This window comes from Dama dama, chromosome 23 (assembly GCF_033118175.1).
Source record: "Dama dama isolate Ldn47 chromosome 23, ASM3311817v1, whole genome shotgun sequence".
Lineage (NCBI taxonomy): Eukaryota > Metazoa > Chordata > Mammalia > Artiodactyla > Cervidae > Dama > Dama dama.
The window spans coordinates 51,936,721-51,956,513 of NC_083703.1; the positions used below are offsets into that span (position 1 = coordinate 51,936,721).

At 38.2% G+C, this 19,793-nt stretch overlaps 1 protein-coding gene across 2 annotated transcripts in view; it reads right to left on the bottom strand.

Annotated features, from left to right (window-relative positions):
* Nucleotides 1-19,793, bottom strand: part of ATRN (attractin) — a 187,714-nt gene that overhangs the window by 44,884 nt on the left and 123,037 nt on the right. For both annotated transcript variants that reach the window (XM_061126711.1, XM_061126712.1), the window contains exons 21-24: nucleotides 18,722-18,774; nucleotides 13,532-13,626; nucleotides 11,238-11,316; nucleotides 9,492-9,649 (exon numbers count right to left, since the gene is read on the bottom strand). In XM_061126711.1, the coding sequence (XP_060982694.1) occupies nucleotides 9,492-9,649; nucleotides 11,238-11,316; nucleotides 13,532-13,626; nucleotides 18,722-18,774 (385 nt within the window). The remainder of the gene's footprint in view (nucleotides 1-9,491; nucleotides 9,650-11,237; nucleotides 11,317-13,531; nucleotides 13,627-18,721; nucleotides 18,775-19,793) is intronic.

Genomic DNA, 19,793 nt, shown 5'->3' on the forward strand with positions numbered 1-19,793 from the left:
GAGACAGGGAAGAACCTCTAATTTGCCTTTATCTTCTCCACCAAAAATGATCTTCACTGTTACTAGCATTCAAGTCAGGGAGAGGTTGGGAATGTATAGCCGGCTACCCTGTGAGGTAAGTTTTCTAGCTCCAAGGCAGCACCCATCAGGCTGCAAGAAAACCCAGAGTCTATATGCACATGGCAGAATCTCTGTGGGCTGCTTCCTTATCCCCTGAGGCCAGCAGCTCCACTAGGGCCCAGCTCCATCTGGTCAGGGAGCCCTTTCAGACTGTGGCCCATCCGCTCCTCAGCTCTCCCCAAAAGGCCAGGCTCTGCAGATGCTGAAGACCTGACATTAGGACCAGAGAGGGTTTAAACGGTCATGGTGGCCCTCTGGCTCCTGGCTGGACCATGTCAGTCTTGCTATGTAACTCTGAACACTGCAAAGCCAGGAGAGGTCTGACTGCTCCCATAAGAACTTAGGCCTGTTTACAAACAGCTTTCCAGTCAGGCCTCACCTATGCTAAGGATGGAAGATTCCATGACCATCGGCTGAGCTTATTAGTGCTGCCTCCACTGTGAGTTTTCTTTTAAACCTAAGTTCTATATGGAACTCTATGTTGAGACCACAGGCCCTGGACTGGATCCCAGTGATCCAGTCTTCTGAACTGGCTTCACACACCACGAACCTAATGCTGGTTTTCGTAGGCACAGAAACTGTATACATACCCAAGCTCTGGTCAGAGCCTCAAGACTGGGTAACGCCACCAACCCGCTCATTCCTAACATGCATGCTAACACTCACCATATGTCCACTGCCAACCTCTGGGCTCTCTTCCTCAAATTTCCTTCCAGCCATTCATTTTTACCACTCTCCAGAATCTGTATTTATTTTATTGTGTTCATCAGTAATTAAAAACCACTAAGGGGACTTCTCTGGTGGTCCAGATGTTAAGATTCTGTGTTCCCAACACAGGGGGCCCAGGTTCCATCCCTGGTTAGGAAACTAGATCACACGTGCTTCAACTAAAAAAACCAAAAGAACCTCAAGAACATTAATAACTAAATATACATGATTGATTGCTGCCCACTCCCTCCTCTTCTTAAGACTTCTCTCCAGAGGCCCTCTCCTTTAATTAGATTTCTTTTCAGTTCTTCTGGCAGTGGGTGGAGGGGGAGTGGTTTACCTTTTTAGCACTAATAAGTTGTTTTTTGCTTTTTTAAAATTGTTATTTCCTGATTTAGTTACTTTAGGCATCACTTACTAACTTCCTGCTATATTAGCCATCACTCCCTACTCCCCAGTCCCCTAGTAGAGTTATATCACTGTTTTTGCTGCTTCTGTTATAATTTCTATGTTATTATCCTGAGGGTGATAGTGATGAAAAGATGCCAAAACAGACAGGAAATGGATATAATACCCTTGGATACAGGGAGAGGATGTGTCTTTTACCCACAAAAGGCTATAGGAGCAGAAGGCAATAGAGCCATGGCCCACTGGAAAGCTGCTTCCCAAACCTCACAGGCTCACTGGAAGGCACTCCTGCTTGGGGACTGGGTGGGGAGGGGAGGTCAGTAGCTCTTGGGTGAAGCTCCCTTTGCCATTTTCACCAAGATGGAAATATGCTGGGATGAGGAAGAAGAGGTTTTCCGCCTGCCCTCAGATTGTTCTAAAACTGCCCAGTAGTGGCTAATAACTGGTAAAGCTCTAATACAGTGTTGTGTGCTTCCTGAAAAGGAGAACAGAAGGTCAGTTCTGAGATATGTCCCAGCCGAGGCATAATCCTGCAGCTACTTTTGGGAGGTTAAATAATGTACTTGGACCTTTAATTCTTATTCAATCATCTGTATTATCTCTAAAAATCATTTTATTGTGGAAAATTTTTAAGCTTTTAACGAGTAGAGAGAATAGTATAATGAACTTCAAGTGCTTATCACTCAGCGTGAATATTTACAGCCCATGGACAATCTTATTTTATCCATACTCTACCTACTTCCCCAAGATTATTTTGAGGCACACCCCAGATATCCTATCATTTCATTCTTAAGTATTTCAATACAGATAGTATTTCTTAACTTACTCTCTTTGTAAAATTAGGAATGTTTGTGTCCTCATCTTTCTCTTTTCTTCTACTTCTCCACTCTTTTGAGAGTCTGACAAAATTCCAAACTAGTCTAACACCATACTGTGTAGATTGGGATGACAAATTCTTGGTCTCTAATCCCTGCTGGCTCTTTAGCACTAGCCAACAATTATGCAGACAATATCAGAAAATAGCTTCCATTACCTATATAAATGTTACAAAAGTTGCCAAAACCCCCAAGGTTCTGATCCTGAGCATAAAGCTCTCATCTACAATGATGCGTTCATCTAGTGCACATTTATGGAGTGTGAGGACACAGGGGACTGGGTGCCCTTATGGAAATCTCTGTAGAGTGAAAAAACAGACACATCCATGACTGTGGAGGCACAAATGAGGAAAGGAAGCTGCTGGGATATGCCCCAGCCTCATGACAGCTTCTGCCTGCCCTTCTCTCCAGCTCCTCGCTCACAAAACTGTTACTTTGGCTCTGCTCAAGTCCTAGTAGTCCTGGAAAGTGACTGAACATATCCCTCCCCCACCCTGAACTAGTACTAACATGTTCCTTAGGACTTCATGCAGACTTGGGCACCACAGAGCACTCCCTTCTTCTCCCAGGGTGTCCAGGAGCATGGGGGCACACCCTGCCTCCCAGCATCGCTCCTGCTTTCCACTCATGGCTGCCTCTCTGGGTCAGAAGGTGAGCTAAGTGAGTTGATGTTAAAGGCAGGCTAGTGGGTCTTGGCTATGGAGATTACAAAAGAGAGGTCTGCTAGGAAAAGATCTACCCATCTCAGCCATAGGTGGTGTTCACAGATGGTGTGGATGGGGCTCTGTCCAGGGGAAAAGGGCCCAGAGGAAACCCAAGGGAACAATGGCACTGAAGAACTGAGAAGAAACAGTCAAAGCTGAAAAGCAGAAGAGAGGAGACTTTTCCGAAGAAGGAATAACAATGATCATGATGAAAACCATGAGGTAGGATAAGAAGTTTACAAGACAATTTAAATTAAGAAAGATTTACACTTTATTTTTTTTTTCGGCTGCACTGTGCAGCATGTGGGATCTTAGTTCTCTGATGAGGATTGAACGCATGCCCTTTGCATTGGGAACGTGGAGTCTTAATCCCTAGACCGCCAGGGAAGTCCAGATTTATACTTTAAGTAGTTTAGTTCTAAATGTATTTCATGGCTTTATAATTCTTAAAATCCTTAAGATACAGATATCTAACACCAGGAGCTATGTGTATATATTATTATTATACAATAAATATGAATTTTAGACATGTATCTGACTATTCATAAGAGCTAAAGAGTGAAAACAGCCCAAGTATCCATCAACAGATGAATAGATAAAGAAAAACTGGGGTTTATCCATACAACAGAATACTATTCAGTCTTAAAAAGGAATGAAGTACTAAAACACTAAATATGGTTGCACTTTGAAAACACTATGCTAAGTCGAAGAGCCCAGCCACAAAGGACCACCTATTACATGATTCAATTTCTATGAAATGCCCAAAACAGGCAAATCTGCAGAGAAAGAAAATTGACTGGTGGTTGCCAGGGGCTAGAGGAAGAAATGGGAAGGGACTGCATCTGGGTATGGGGTTTCTTTTCAGGGTGATGAAAAGATTCTAAAATATTCTGTGAATATACTAAAAACCACTAAATTGTACACTTTAAATGGGTGAATTGTATGGTATGTGACTTACATCTCAATAAAGCTGCTATTAAAAAAAAAGTGTATCTGAGTCAACAAAAGTTTCATACATCCTTTGCTTAGTGCAGCAATCCTATTAGCACCCATAAACATAACTCTAACATCTAAATGAGTGCCCAGTTCTCAATATAAATTCTGTGTTGCCTTCATTTGTGAACACTAGCCTCTTACATAAACTAGCAAATGAAACACCCAGCATGGAGAGAACTTTAATATTAGTTCCACTTTCAATAACAACCTCTGTTGCAGAGCCAGTAACAAGCCAGAATCTCAGTGCCACCACCCACCTTCCCACCTCACACACAATGTCTGTCTGTGCATCCTCCATCCTGAATACCTACCCTCCCAAACTAAAGCCGTGGCTGAAGAGGTGAATCCTGCTGATTCGGGGAACACCTAGAATCACTTTCAGAAAGCAAGGGCTAAGGAAGGGGCACTAACTTTCAAGAGCAACCAACCAGAAACTAGGCACAACTGACCCAACATACCCACCACCCTCTGACACACAGGCCTTTTCAGTCTGGGTGGTTTTTAAAAAATTTTAAACGGAATCTACAAGGATTTTTATAGTTAGTTTCAAACTCCTTCGGTTAGCAGTTGTAGGTTTTGATCTGTTCCTAATTATGGAAAAGAATTCTGGGATCAGTTCAAAGTGAAAGAATTTGAGTTTACCATTACCATTTTTAAAGCACTAATATTTACACAAGTTGCTGAGTAGAGAAATAAACTGCCTCACTTTGCTTTAAATAATGAAAATCAAAGACAAAAAAAGAAAAAAGACTTTTTTCTGCATTGAAAGTCATACTGAAATTTAACTGAATGGCTTACACTGTACCATTTATACATTTCCCTGTTCTCTTCCTTAAATAAGTCTCTATATTTTAACTAAATCTGTACAGTCTCCAAGGGTGTATTTAAAAGCTAGCTACACCTAAAAAGGCTAAAACTGAGGAAAATAAAGCAATAAAGAAAGGTACAGCCCCTCTGTTGAGAACAGGCTCACATCTGCCCAGAAGATACAAGCTCAGTCCTCCACTCAGCACACACCAGATATACTCCCCAGTGTGGAGAGAACCAGCACTGATCAGGTTCTTGTATAAAGACACCAAAGGTCCAGTCACATTGCTTGTGAAAACTGCAGCTTTTTGTACCAAAGAGCAAAAAGATATATTTTCAAAAGAACTTACCTGTTTCTCAAGGAAAGCCTGGCAAACTAAATGGTGAACATGCCATCATTTATTTTCCGAAGTGCTCCTGAATGCAGCTTTCATAAGTGGATCTTATTCAAATGAGTGATCCAGTCCAGGTGAAGAGGACCAAAAAATCAGGCAGGAAACCAATATTTCTTTGAGTCTTAAACTTGAAATGAGTACTTAAAAAAAGTGAGTGTGGGGAAGAGATCCCTCTAGAAGGAAATGACCATTTCAGTGACTTTCAGAGGGTGGAGCAACTGGGCATTGGGAGGAAAAAAAACAACTAGAACTCGGCACTGGCAACAGCACAGCTATCTCCAGCACAAAAGCCTGTTTATATGCCCAGAGCCCTCTTTCCAAATGGGAAAAAATATCAGCAACATAAGTCAAGATTGTCACTAAGAATCTTAAAAAATATTAAGACTCTTAAAGAAATAAAATAATTTTTCAACCATAAGAAACAAAACTTGAAGTTCAATCAGATTTAGAATATAACAAGATATATCAGTATAGAAACAACTTCAACTTAAAACAAGTCAATAAATTATATTTAAAAATAAAATATTTTAAAATTTTATGTGCTCTATAACTTGGCAGTGTTAGCAGATGTTATCAAAATGCAACTGTACTAAGTAGCGCCTAGAGCTCATATTCCCTAGGATCAGAGAAACAACCTAACCCTGCTAGCCCCACGCCAAATATAGCCAATGGCACAGAGAATTTTAATATGGCTCCTAAGATGCCTACTACACTGATGTGCATACCCTGTACAGTCCTCTCCTCTGGAGTGTGAGTGGGTCTGATCTCATCTGATAAGCCCTTTGAAAAGAAGGTCCAGAAGTCAAAGAAAGTTGAAGCATCAGTAGGTCTGTATCTATTTTTGGTCTAAAATTTTTATGTTCAAATGTTATATAATTGGAATCATGCAGCATGTAAATTTTTCAGGTATTTTTCCTACTCAGCACAATTTCCTCAGATTCATACAAGCTGTTTTATCAACAGTTTGTTTCTTTTTATTCCTGAATATTATTACATGATATGTATGTAGTACAGTTCATTTAATCATTCACCTGTTGAAGAATACTTGGGTTGCTTTCAGTTTGGGGCTATTATGAATAAAGCTGCTAAATATTGCTCTACGAGTGTCTGTATGAACATCAGTTTTTGTTTCTCTGGGATAAATGCCCAGGGATACAACTGCTGGGTTAAGTATAGTAAGCGAGAATTTAGTTTTATAAGAAAAACACTGAACTACTGATATTTTCCAGAGTGGCTGTACCATCTTACCAGCAATGTATGCATGATCTAATTTCTCTGAATTCTAACATTTGGTGTTATTACTGTTTTAAATTTTAGCCACTTGATAGGTGTGTAGTAATATCTCATTCTAATTGTGGGATGTGTTTTGTTCTTTTTTTGCCACACCATGTGGCTTGTGGGATCTTTGTTCTTCAACTAGGGATTGAAGCTTGGGGCCTCAGCCAGTGGAAGTGTGGAGTCCTAACTACTGGACCACCAGAGAACTCCCCTTCTTGGTTTTAATTTGTATTTCTTGAACAGCTTTTAAAGCTGAACATCTTTCATGTTGTTATCTACCATATTTATATCTTCTTTGATAAAATGTCTCCATGTCTTTTGTCCATTTTCTGACTGGACTGCTTTTTAATGTTGCGTTTTGAGAATTCATCTTATCTTCCAGATACAAGTCCTTTGTCAATAATATCTTTTGCAAATATTTTCTCACAGTATGTAGCTTGTTTTTCATCCTCCTACCAAGGTCTTTCACAAAGCAAACCTTCTGATTTTGATGTGAGCAATTTTTTTTTCATAGGTCATGTTTTTGTTGTCAAATATGAAAATCTTTTGCCTAATTTTAGGATATGAAGATGTTCTCCTTTTTTTCCCCCCTAAAAGTTTTATAGTTCTACATTTTACACTTATATCTGTTATCCACACTGAATTAATTTTTGTATAAGATGTAAGGTTTAGGTCAAAGTTCATTTACTTGTCTATGATTGTCCAACTGTTCTAGTAGCTTTTTGTTGAAAAGTCTGTCCTTCCACTGAACTGACTGCACCTGTCAAAAATCAGTTGGATGTATTTATGCGGTTCTATTTCTGGGTTCTTTATTCTGTTCTACTGATCTACGTGTCTATCCCTCCAATAATAACCACAATGTCTTGATTACTGTAGCTAAATAGAAAGCCTTATTAATATTTCATATAGTAATTCTTCCCACTTTATTTCTCTTTTCAAAACTGTTATAGCTATTTTAGAATCTTTGCTTTTCATAGAAACATTAGAATAAGCTTGTCAATGTCTACAGAAAAAAACTTGCTTTTTTTTTAACTTTAAAAAATTGGGGTAAATATTAAGATAAAATTTATTAATATTACTTCAACCAGTTTTAAGCATATGATTCAGTAAGCACAGATGCTGCAAAGATAGGAAGAGAGGAGAGTATGAACAACTTTGTGTCAGAAAATTTGAAAATACATGAAATAATATCTAGAAAAATTATCTTAATGGATGCAGAGAGAGTATCCAAAATATCCTGTAACTACTGGAATCAGCAGTTAGAAAACAAACTCCACAAATAAAACACCAGAATCAAATGGTTTCACAAGACAGACTGCATACAATTCTAAAGTTATATAATTTTTTCCACAAACGAGAGAGCTAACTTCTCAACTTATAATTAAAGGCTAGTTTAATAACTATAACAAAGACAGGAAAGGAAAATTATGGACTTTCTTACTGAGACAGATACAAAATTCAAATCAAAGTATTAGCAAACTGAGTCCAGCAATGCATAAAGTAAAAAAACAATATATCATTGCAAGTCAGGTTTATTCCAGGAATGCAAATAACTTCCAGGGTCATGGTTTATGCAATAGGACAAAGGGTAGTGCCATTCGCTAGAACGAAGCACAGGGTTTGGGGCTAAGAGTACAAGAATGACTCCCTGAGTACAGGGAGGTTATGAGTGGCCAGGTAGAAATGTCTAGGCATCAACCAAGAACACTTGTCTGGCGTTCAAGTATAAGCAGGGCTGAAGACAGCGTACTGAGAATTACCAGTACAGAAGCGGTACAGTCAGTCTCATGCATGCGATAAAGGCAGAGGAGAACCATGAGCTGAATCCCAGAGAGCCCTAATTTTTTAAAAGATTCCTTAAAAAGACAGACCAGAGAATGAGGCAAGGAAAGGACCAGGAAGGCAAGAAGGATAGTGACTCAAATCATGCAATGAGAAGGAAAAGGGGACTAAAGAATTCAGTCACTGGAGCCCACCGTGACAGGTAACTTCAGGATGTGGTGAAGGAAGAAGTTGGACTGATGCGTGAGTGGATATGAGGAAACAGAAACAGGGAGTGTGGTCAACGTTTATAAGAAGGCTAACTGGAAAGGGAAGCAGACGGTGTGACAGAACAAAGGAAAAAGTAGATTAGAGGGTAAATTTATAGATCACCTAGATGGGAAGAGAAAAGAGAGTGGTGAGTAACATTATGATGCTGAGCCTGTCCCCCACCCTCCAGAAAGGAAAAGAGTGACTGACTGTTCTTTAGTTAGTCTCAAGGCGTGAACACACAGGCGGAACTAGATTTCAAGCCCATCCCAAGTGATTAGTGCAGACTTGCTTCACTAGACAGTGCCACTGAAAGTCGGCAAGTATCCTCAGCCCCAGTCCAGCGACCACACTTCCTCAGCTGAAGGTAAACCAACTGTTCAAAGTTCACCCTTTCCAAATTCCACCTTTCCCCAAAAGGAAAGGGGTTAAAGCACAAAGTACTAAGGCAAGGCCCCAAAGACACAATGGCACTTGGTTATAAGGAGCACAAATGGGGCCAGGAGTGCACTAGGCTCCTGGGAACAGAGAAAGGAGCAGGCTGGTAGCAGCAGCGGCTGCGGCAGCCAACAAGAACCCTCAGACCTACCCTTTCAGGTCACAATACAAAGAATCTGACATGGAGATGCCACAGGAACAAGCCAGGACTCAAACCTGCATCTGACTATAGACCTAAACTCTTAAGGTGACCTTAAACACTGTCCCACACTGTGTCCCCATTACCCTCCATCCTATCCTCCTTTAAACTCCAAGAGCATCTGGGGTTCTTTTCATACGGCAATTTCCACACTTCAGCTTTTACTGGTTATATTTGTTTGCTTCACTTATAGCCACCTTACTCATTCCAGAATTGAAGCTCTTTGTGTAGCTCTACAGGCTTTTAAGTGGCAAGTCCTCAATGAAGAAATGAATACAGGTGTAATTACCAAATCTGTTATATACCAGCTTGCTTTCAAAAGTGCTTATAAATTTCATTCATAAGTGATTTAAGCTAGCCCCACTACAATCTTCTTTATGGTCTGTGCTCAGCATTCCTTTATCACAGATATCACAAAGGCAAGGCAGTATTAATATTGTACATCTCATTTACAGTAAGTTACACATTAATGAATTTAAGTCTCCACTACAGAGATTTCACCATCTTTGTAAGATGTAAAAGCATTTCTTACCTGAATTTTGATGGGCCAGGTGAAATTACTGACATAAACAAAGAAAGTGATATTTGGGTGGTTGCGAAAATCAAACTTCTCATTAGAGAAACTATCTTTGTACTCCTTAATGTTGGTTTTTGAAACAACAGGCATCTCTTCTCCAGCTTGGGTTCCAGCTGTTAAGAAGAACAGAATAAAGAGATTTTTTTTGGGGGGTGGGGGGAGCAGAATCTGCCCTCACTAATGATAATAGTTAGGATTTATTAAACACTGTGTTCCAGAAATAGCACTTAACAACTCAATCTCAGTTAATTCTAACAATTACTATCCTCCTCATTTACACATCAGGAAACTTAGGTTCAGGAAAATTAAGAAACTGATTCAGATCACACAGCTAGGAAGAGTTTGGATTTGAAGCTGGGGAGGCTGATACACAAGCCCGTGCCCTCAACCCAGACGGTTTTACTAGGAACCCCTACACCTTCTCCCACAGAAACAAGCTGCAGTAACTTTGAAGCAATGGCATTCACTCTGCCCACTTCACCCGCTTTGAATTTACCCCCTTAAACCTGTTTGGTAGTGCTCCATATCCCCCATACAAGGGACACAGATTCAGCCATCACTTCCTAACTAGCAGTGACCTTAAGTCTCAACACTAGCAGGGAGGAAGGAATTTTTAGGGGTCACTCAGTCCCTTCTGCTACCAACTACAACTGCCTTTAAATCCCCCTGACCCTTTATAAATTCATCCTATTCCCAAGCAGTCCTTCAACATTCAATATTGTCCCTCTGCCAGGAATTCTAGCATCTATAAAGACTCATGAAACAGGCTTTTCCCATGGCTGGAGTCCAACTGTCATTGGAAATCAATCACACGCTCAGGGCTGCTAGCTTTCTCCAAAGACTCTGACATGATAAACACAAACTGATGTACAAAGTAATGTTTTTATTTTGTTTCAGTCTAACTGGTCATATTTTGACCAAAAGATAGTATTGTGACAGTAATGATGATGAAACATAATTACCATTTGATGAGAATTTACCATGTTTCTAGCACTACACTGAGTACTTTATTTATTATCTCATTTAATCCTCAGGATATTCTACATGGCTGGGTATTTTCATTATCCCATTTCATACCTGAGGAAACTGACTCAGAAAGCATAGTTGAAGTAACAGGCAGAATTCAAATCCAGGTCCACTGAGCTACTTCTTAACTACTATATCAGGGCCACCTTTTCTTTCTTTAGTAGATTTTCTGCCCAGCAGATCTTCTTTAGTAAATCATAGTAAGGTAAACAAGACAGCAAAAGCTTTGCTCATAAAGCTTTATTTAATTTCCAAAGCACATTTTGCTCTGTACCCACTAAAATCTCATTCTGTTAAACATGTGGCACTTTTCACTTCTGAAGCATGGATGGTGATGGTCGTGCCAGAGTAGTGACTGCAGCAATGGTATTAGTGGTGTTAGCCAGGTGAGGCAGTGAGCTCGTCCTGGTCTTGATACCATGGCAGGCACTGACAGGCAGAGCTGAATTTAATCTACACAACTACAGGAGATAAGTATTATTACTTTCTTTTTATATAAAAAAATCCTATGGGTCTAGAGATAGGTTTTAGATACTTGCTCAAGGTCTTCCAGCTAATAAGTAGCAAAGGGTTAGGGTTTCAAATCCATCTGTCTGTCTCCACAGCCCCTTTTTTCTCAACTCTTTCTCAATTAATTATCTCCACTTGGAAGGTCTTCTCTAGGTGTGTCTTTACCTGAGAAGCTGGCAGCCCAGGTGATGTTGAGGTTGAAGTTTTTGGAGGCATTGATGAACATGTCCAAATCCCTGTTTTGCTGGTGAGATGTACAAATAATTAGAAAATTAATTATTCTAACAGTTTCTTGGTTTTAAAGTGGTAAATTTTACTACTCTCAACTTTCTTAATTACAAATAAAATTTTTAATGCCTTAAGAGAAACTCAACATTTAAAAGACAGTTAGCAAAATTTTTAACCTGAAGATAAGCAATATACCCTAAACAAGTTTCATTTCCCTCCCATAAAAGTAGGAGATTTAATGCTTTATCAAATGCCAAACTCTACAAAAAAGTATCTTTTAAAAAAAGACCCTCACCAGAGCACAATGACCTATATCCTGTGACCTATATAAGGTGAATCAGTCTCTTAAGGATCCTTTGGGCAGCCTTTTCCAAATGTCTGGAGAGTAAGACACTTGATCAACTGTCATTTATAAATCAAATCTATATACTTCTGAACCCACAGATTAAATAGAGTATAAAGTTCAAAATGGAAATGGTTTTTAAGAAACAGCACATAAAGCTGAAATATACTAAATTTTAACCTTTCTTTTTTTAAATTTTAAAACTTGATTGTGTTCACCCATGATTAAGAACATTTTTCTCTCACTAAAAATATTATTTCAAGAAAAATGACAGAATATGCTTTATTATCTTTGAAAACTTTGTATACCACTTTAGAGATACAGCAATTTGAACAGCTAGTTTATTTTGACTCTTGGTTTTAACGACTGAAAAAGGTATCTCTGAGGAATGTTCTGGACCAACTGGAAAAAGAGCACTGTCAGCTGTGCTAGGTAAATCATGATACTAATTTTTAGTTTTCCCTAAAACTTGGCTAATAAATCTGTTTCTTGGGGTCAAAAAATTGTTGTTCCAAATGAGTCAGATGCTGTATTATGTATTTTTGAATGCAATCTTGCTGAAATTCTTCACACTGAAAAATTTGTAAATGGGTTAGAAAATAAAGGTTTTAAAGAGCATTCTTTTGATAGTTTTTCAGCATAAAAATTACAACAATGGAAACATTTCCAAACAGCTATTTCCAAAACATGATTTCCAAACCAGAAGTTCCTCTCATAAGGCAGTTACCTTCTCATTTATTGATAAAGCCTCACCATCCTCTTGAAGGGACAGCTCAAGTGTATATCTATTTATTTGGCCACGTTGCGGCAGGTAGGATCTTAGTTCCCTGACCAGGTAATTACTAGCAATTACTTCTTTCCACGGAAAGGATTAGTAAACTTGAAATCCTGGTGCTTTTGTAAAAAACAAGACACATACACTGTATAACTCTGGAATATAAAAACAAATCTTACTTTCATTTAATTGTAAACATCCCATACTGGACTTCATTTTTCTACTGATTTATTTATTTCTTAAATTTAGCCGTGCTTGCTAATAACATTTGTTATCAAAGGAATATACTTTGGCTCATTATATTGTTTTCCATGTACTGTTATATTTACCATATTTTTGTAATGGTAAATGGTTTTGTGTATATTGATAATAAGAAGCCTCCAAGGAAGCGCCTAAATAATTTATCATCAAGTTTAGTAAAATTTCATTATGTACCAGAGTAGGTATTAATTGACTTTATGTCCTATTGAAGAAATCATATAGGTGTGTGTTCATGTTCTAGACACTTCACTTTTAAATGTCACACTGTGTTGGCTCCCTTTCACTTCTAGGTAACACCTTATGGCATGCTGGGGTTCACCATTAACAACAATAGACATAAAAATATATTTTAAAAGTTACTTAGTAGTAATTTCAATTATTTCTGGCTGACTTCTTATGGGGCAACTAAACCTTCACTGTTTTAACCTCCTAATGAGGCTAAGAACTCATTCTAGGAGCTTAAGTGTTACCTCTGCCTGCATCACTGGTATTAATTTCTATTTTAAAGCAGTAAGACTGGGTTCTGCCACTGCCCCACTAACAAGAAGTTCCCCTTGCAGTCTCCTCTCCTTCCCTGTGTGGGGCTGTGATGGGCTGACGGATAAACCAAGTATGTGTGGAGTCAATTTCAGTCTATGTATCAGACCATGGTAAATCTTAACAACACCATTCTTACCTTTTAAATAGAAAGGAGATAAGAGGCAGAGTCTAACACTTCTTTCCTATACCTCTAAACATTATCCTGTGGACTCCACTCTGGAGACCACTGCTAAGGCAGTGCTTCTATCCATAATGACCAAGGAAAAGATCCACAGAAATACAAAACAAAGTAAGAAGACTTTGATATCTTACTTCATCAGGTGTTGCCACAAAATTGATGGCTGTGTAATAGCGGTCATCTTCCTGGGATAGGCTAAAGGTGAACTGATAGTCAATAAGAAGAGTATCTATGGAAAGAAAGAAACATGTATTTAAAAACTGAAACAAAACACAGTATGTCTCTAGAGATACAGATTGATTTTCTCATAAATATTCAATAGCCAGGAAAGTACTTTTAGCTAAGTTGTGAGCAATAATATTTTGTTTGAGTTAACCCACCAAAAGCTCCTTGTATCATGACCCTGGTTGAGGTTTTAGGCTCCCACCAAACTTATCTACAAATATTAATTGATCATCTACTCATGTTTAAGATACAAAGCTATAAATTAATGGTATAAAAGAAACCAAAACTCCATGTAAAAATGGTTGACTCCAGGTCCCAGGCAAGGAATACCTGTCTCAGTTAACTTTTTCTAGAAAGCAAGGAAGCATTCAAAGACTAATGTAGCAAAAGAAAAGAGCTTGAAAATGAGTCTACTGGCTAAACATGGTATAATTTAATTCTAAAAGTATTGCACAATTCAACAACTTGATTTGAAAATGGGCAAAAGCCTTGAATAGATATTTCTCTAAAGATATACAAATTGCTAATAAACACATGAAAGGGTGCTTAACATCACTGATCATTAGAGAAATACAAATCAAAACCACAATGAGACATCATATCATCTATAGTAGAATGGCTATTACCAAAAAAAGTGTTGGTGAGGATGTGAAAAAATTGGAACTGTTGTGTACTACTAGTGGGAATGGTGCACCTACTGTGCAAAACAGCATGACGGTTCCTCAACAAATTAAAAATAGAATTACCGAATGATCCAGCAATTCCACTTCTGAGTATATACCAAAAAAAACAGAAAAGAGGATGCTGAAGGGCGATTTGTACAACCATGTTCACAGCAGTCAAAGAAATTATAGCCCAATAGTGGAAGCAATCCAAATGTTCATCAACAGATACATGGATAAACAAAATCTCAAAGAGAAAGGAAATTCTGACATATGCAACATGAATGCACCTTGAGGACATTATGCTAAATGAGATAAAATAAATAAATAAGCAAGAAGACAAATACTGTATAATTCCACTCATATGAGATACCCAGGTACCAAATTCACAGAGACAGAAAGTAAAATGGTGATTGCTAGTGGGTAGGGGAAGAGGGGAATGAGGAGTTGTTTACGAGTTTATTTTTCACTACTCAAAAGACGGCCAAGTGATTTTCTAAAGTGGAAAACCATTTTATATTCTCACAAAAACTTTATAAGGGTTTCGATTTCTCCACATCATTGCTATTGGCTTTTATTTTTCAAGACAGAAATATATTAAATGTACCAGATTACAAAAAATTAATTGATGTGGTTTCAGGTTCTACACTATAAACTAGCCTCTAAGAAATGATCAGCTGCCTGGTTTTGGTACAGTATCAAAGGATAACATCCATCAGTTCAGTTCAGTCCAGTTCAGTCGCTCAGTCATGTCCGACTCTGCAACCCCATGGACTGCAGCACGCTAGGCCTCCCTGTCCATCACCAACTCCCGGAGTTTACTCAAACTCATGTCCATTGAGTTGGTGATGCCATCCAATCATCTCATCGTTGGTCGTCCCCTTCTCCCGCCTTCAATCTTTCCCAGCATTAGGGTCTTTTCAAATGAGTCAGTTCTTCACATCAGCTGGCCAAAGTACTGGAGCTTCAACTACAGCATCAGTCCTTCCAATGAGTATTCAGGGTTGATTTCCATTAAGACTGACTGGTTTGATCTCCTTGCTGTCCAAGGGATCTTGGACAAGAGTCTTCTCCAGCACCACAGTTCGAAAACATCAATTCTTTGGCACTCTACCTCTTTATCGTCCAGTTCTCACATCTGTACATGACTACTTGAAAGGCCATAGCCTTGACTATACAGATCTTTGCCAGCAAAGTGATATCTTTGCTTTTTAATACACTGTCTATGTTTGTTGCAGCTTTCTTGCTAAGAAGAAAGCATCTCCTAATTTCATGGCTGCAGTCACCATCTACAGTGATTTTATAGCCCAGGAAGAGGAACTTTGTTATTGTTTCCATTTTTTCCCCATCTGTTTGCCATGAAGTGATGGGACCTCATGCCATGATCTTAGTTTTTTTTAACACTGAGTTTTAAGCTGGCCTTTTCACTCTCCTTGCGTCCTCATCAAGAGGTTCTTTAGTTCCTCTTCACTTTCTGCTATTAAAGTGGTATCATCTGCATAACTAAGGTGGTTGACATTTCTCCTGGCAATCTTGATTCCAGCTTGTGATTTATTCAGCCCTGCATTTCCAATGATGTGCTCTGCATATAAGTTACATATGCAAATGACAGTAAACAGCCTTGTCATACTTCTTTCTTAATTTTGAACCAGTCAGTTGTTCCATATAAGGTTCTAACTGTTGTTTCTTGAGCCACATACAGGTTTCTCAGGAGACAGGTAAGATGGTCTGGTATTCCCATCTCTTTAAGAGTTTTCCAGTTTGTAATGATCCACACTGTCAAAGGCTTTAGTGTAGTCAATGAAACAGAGGTAGGTGATTTTCTGGAATCCCCTTGCTTTCTCTATGATCCAGCGAATGCTGGTAATTTGATCTCTGGTTCCTCCATTTTCTAAACCCAGCTTGAATATCAGGAAGTTCTTAGTTCATGTAATGCTGAATCCTAGCTTGAAGGATTCTGAGCATAATCTTACTAGCATTCGAAATGAGTGCAACTGTCTAGTAGTTCGAACATTCTTCAGTACTGCCCTTCTTGGGAATTGGAAAGAAGATTCACCTCTTCCAGTCATGTGGCCACTGCTGGGTTTTCCAAATTTGTTGACATATTGAGTGCAACACCTTTATAGCATCATCTTTTAAGATTTTAAATAGCTCTGCTGGAATTCCATCACCTCCAGTAGCTTTATTGGCATCAGTGCTTCCTAAGGCCCAGGTGACTTCACACTCCAGAAAGTCTGGCTCTGGGTGAGTGATCACACCATCTGGGTCATTAAGATCTATTTTGTACAGTTCTCGATTCTTGCCATCTCTTCTTGATTTCATCTGCTTCTATTAGATCTTTAACGTTTCTGTCCTTTACTGTGCCCGTTTTTGGATGAAATGTCCCTTTGATATTTCCATTTTTCTTGAAGAGATCTCTAGTCTTCCCTTTCTGCTGTTTTCCTCTATTCCTTTTCATTGTTCATTGGAGAAGGCCTTCTTGTTTCTCCTTGCTAGTCTCTGGAACTCTGCATTAAGTTTGGTGTACCTTTCCCTTTCTCCCTTTCCTTCCTCAGTTATTTGTAAAGCTTCCTCAGAGAACCACTTTGCCTTCTTGCATTTGTTTTCTTTGGGATGTTTAATTTGCTGCCTCCTGTACAATATTCTGAACCTCTGTCCATACCTCTTCAGGCACTCTGTTTACTAGATTTAATCCCTTGAATCTATTCCTCACCTTCACTGTATATTCATAGGGGATCTGATTTAAGTTGTACCTGACTAGGCTGGTGGTTTTCCCCACTTTCTTTAGTTTAAGCCTGAATTTTGCTGCAAGTAGCTGACGACATGAGCCACAGTCAGCTCCAGGTCTTGTTTTTGCTGACTGTATACAGCTTTTTCGTCTTCAGCTACAAATAATGTAATCAATCTGTACTGACCATTTGGTGATGTCCACGTGTAAAGTCGTCTCGTGTGTTGTTGAAAACAGGTGTTTGATATGACCAGTGTGTTCTCTTGGCAGAATTCTATTAGCCTTTGCCCTGCTTCACTTTGTACTCCAAAGCCAAACTTGCCTGTTACTCCAGGTATCTCTTGACTTCCTACTTTTGCACTCCAATCTCCTATGATGAATAGGACATCTGGTTAAGACTCCGCAATCCAATGCAGGTGGCATGGGTTCGAGCCCTGGTCCTGCACGCTGAATGGTGCATCAGAAACAACAACAAAAAATCACTCCGTCCTTTTCAACTATATCTGGTGGGGCCAGGTTGTGTGTGTGTGTGTGTGGTGTGTGGTGTGTGTGTGTGTGTGTGTGTGTGGTGTGTGTGTGTGTGTAGTTTAACCAAAGAGACATAGTGCAACAGACTGTGAAGCAGATATAAGAATCCAGTTTACTTCTATTAAGCTGTGGTATTGGCTTTTGATTTCAGTAAAACTAGGGGTACATCTCACTGTGGTTTTAACACACATATCCCAAATATCTAATAATGTTACCCATTTTTTCATGTGCTTATTGGCAATTCATTTATCTTCTTTGGTGAAATGTCTTTTCAAATCTTTGCCTGTTTTTAACTGACACTGTCCCCTTATTCAGTTGTAGGAGTTCTTTATATATTTTGAACACAAATTCTCAAAGATACGCTTTGTAAACATTTTCCTTAGTCTGTAGGTTGTTTTTAGTTTTTAAATTTTTATAAGTCCCAAATAAAAAATTTTGTCTTTTATGAGTTGTGATTATGGAATCATACTGAAAAACTCTTTCCCATATGCAAGGTCAAGTTTTTCTCTTGTTTTTTTCTAGAAAAAACACATTTATTAAGTTCTGGGTGGATGTGAATTTTGAAGGGATGTTATTTAAACCCAGATGGTATGGGTATACAATCACAGTAGAAAAACATTAGCTCATTTTTCTCTGGTTCCATAATCTGGCCCAGTATGTAGATTTTCATATAGGAAGAAAATGCATTTACTTACAAGGATCTGGTTTACCGTGTATCGTTAGTCATTACACATTTTATTTTACACATTAATTCCTAAAGAGGTGGTTAACACAAATCAGTTTCAGAGAGAATGATAACTTTAACTATATTTTTAGAATTCTGTATTTGATCAATCCTAAAATATGAAATATGATGACCCCCCAACCAGATAATGGCAAATGAAATAAGGTTTCAAGAGAATACAAATAAGGAAAGCCAGAGACGTTTATCTCTGTACTCTTCCCTGATAACTGCTATAGACATATTAATATAAACCACAACCAGACTTAAAGCAGCTTAAAATAGTGTTCACATATGAATTAAATTTAGTAGAATATGACACATCAAATTAAGAGCCACTTCCATGGGTGGTTACTATATTCCTATAGCATTTACCATTCTCAAACCGTATAAAAGAAAATAGTGAAGTTTTATTGAATTGCTTTCCTTCTAGACAAAGAAGAACTGCAACAACACTTACAATAACATGTTCCTTTGAGAGGATTTCCTTGGTATCGATTTTCTACCTCACATCTAGGGTTGAAAAAATGAAGATTATTTTCTATTGTTATTTACATTCAATAGTGAATCTACAGTCACTTTAAAATCAAGCAGGTCCTTTTATATAAACTATACTTTTTGAGTCAGTACAATTACATTCTTCACTGTTGCTCAAATCAGATGGACTAACAAGAGTCTGCATTCATTTTCAATGTTGACTGCCCAGCAGTTCACTCCACCAACAACCAATAAATACTTGCCAAAACATATAAGATAAATTCAAATAAAGTAAAATTTAGATCCTATTTTTTATCATGAAAACACATTTTCACTTTTGTATGAACAAATATTCTTCTAAAAGTGCAGTTAAGGCATTTTTCAAATTGATTTACCTGTGGTTAGTTGCTAATAAAGTCGTTAAGTTTTTATCCATCTTGGAATGTGTATGTGTGGATAAGACTGTGACAAAGGCAAACTGTTTAGATGAGACTATGCCAAAAGATGTAAATAGTGGCTGAGTGAAAGAAAAGCTATCTTACATATGTTTTTCTCCTAGGGCCATCTAGCTCTCAGTTTTTATTACTGCAATAAAATCAGAGCTGTTGTTGAAAAATAAATACATAAATAAAAAAAATTTCTTTTCATATATTCATTTCTCACATTTCCTATTATCCATAGATAAATTGAACCTGTTCTTTAAACACAAGTGAGAGAAGGCTAAACACCAAGGATCACTAAAAAAAAAAAAAAACAACCAAAACTAAAAACTCTTGGATATGGTTCACCAGTCTGGAGAAAAAGAGTTCTAGTCAAAAAGAATTGTTAATTTCCCCATAAATATCATCCATGAACATCGGTAAAACCCAAGCTCCCACTTAACAAAGTGATTCAGGAAGGCACAATAGCTAAGAACCATGATGAAAGGAGGAGAAAGCTTGAGTCAAGCACTTTTCCCAAATAAATAATTCAAGGATGTTTTATGTCTTTTTATCTAGTATTACCAGCACTTGTTTATATCTAAAATTTCCTAAAGAGAAAGTCTTTCACTGAAC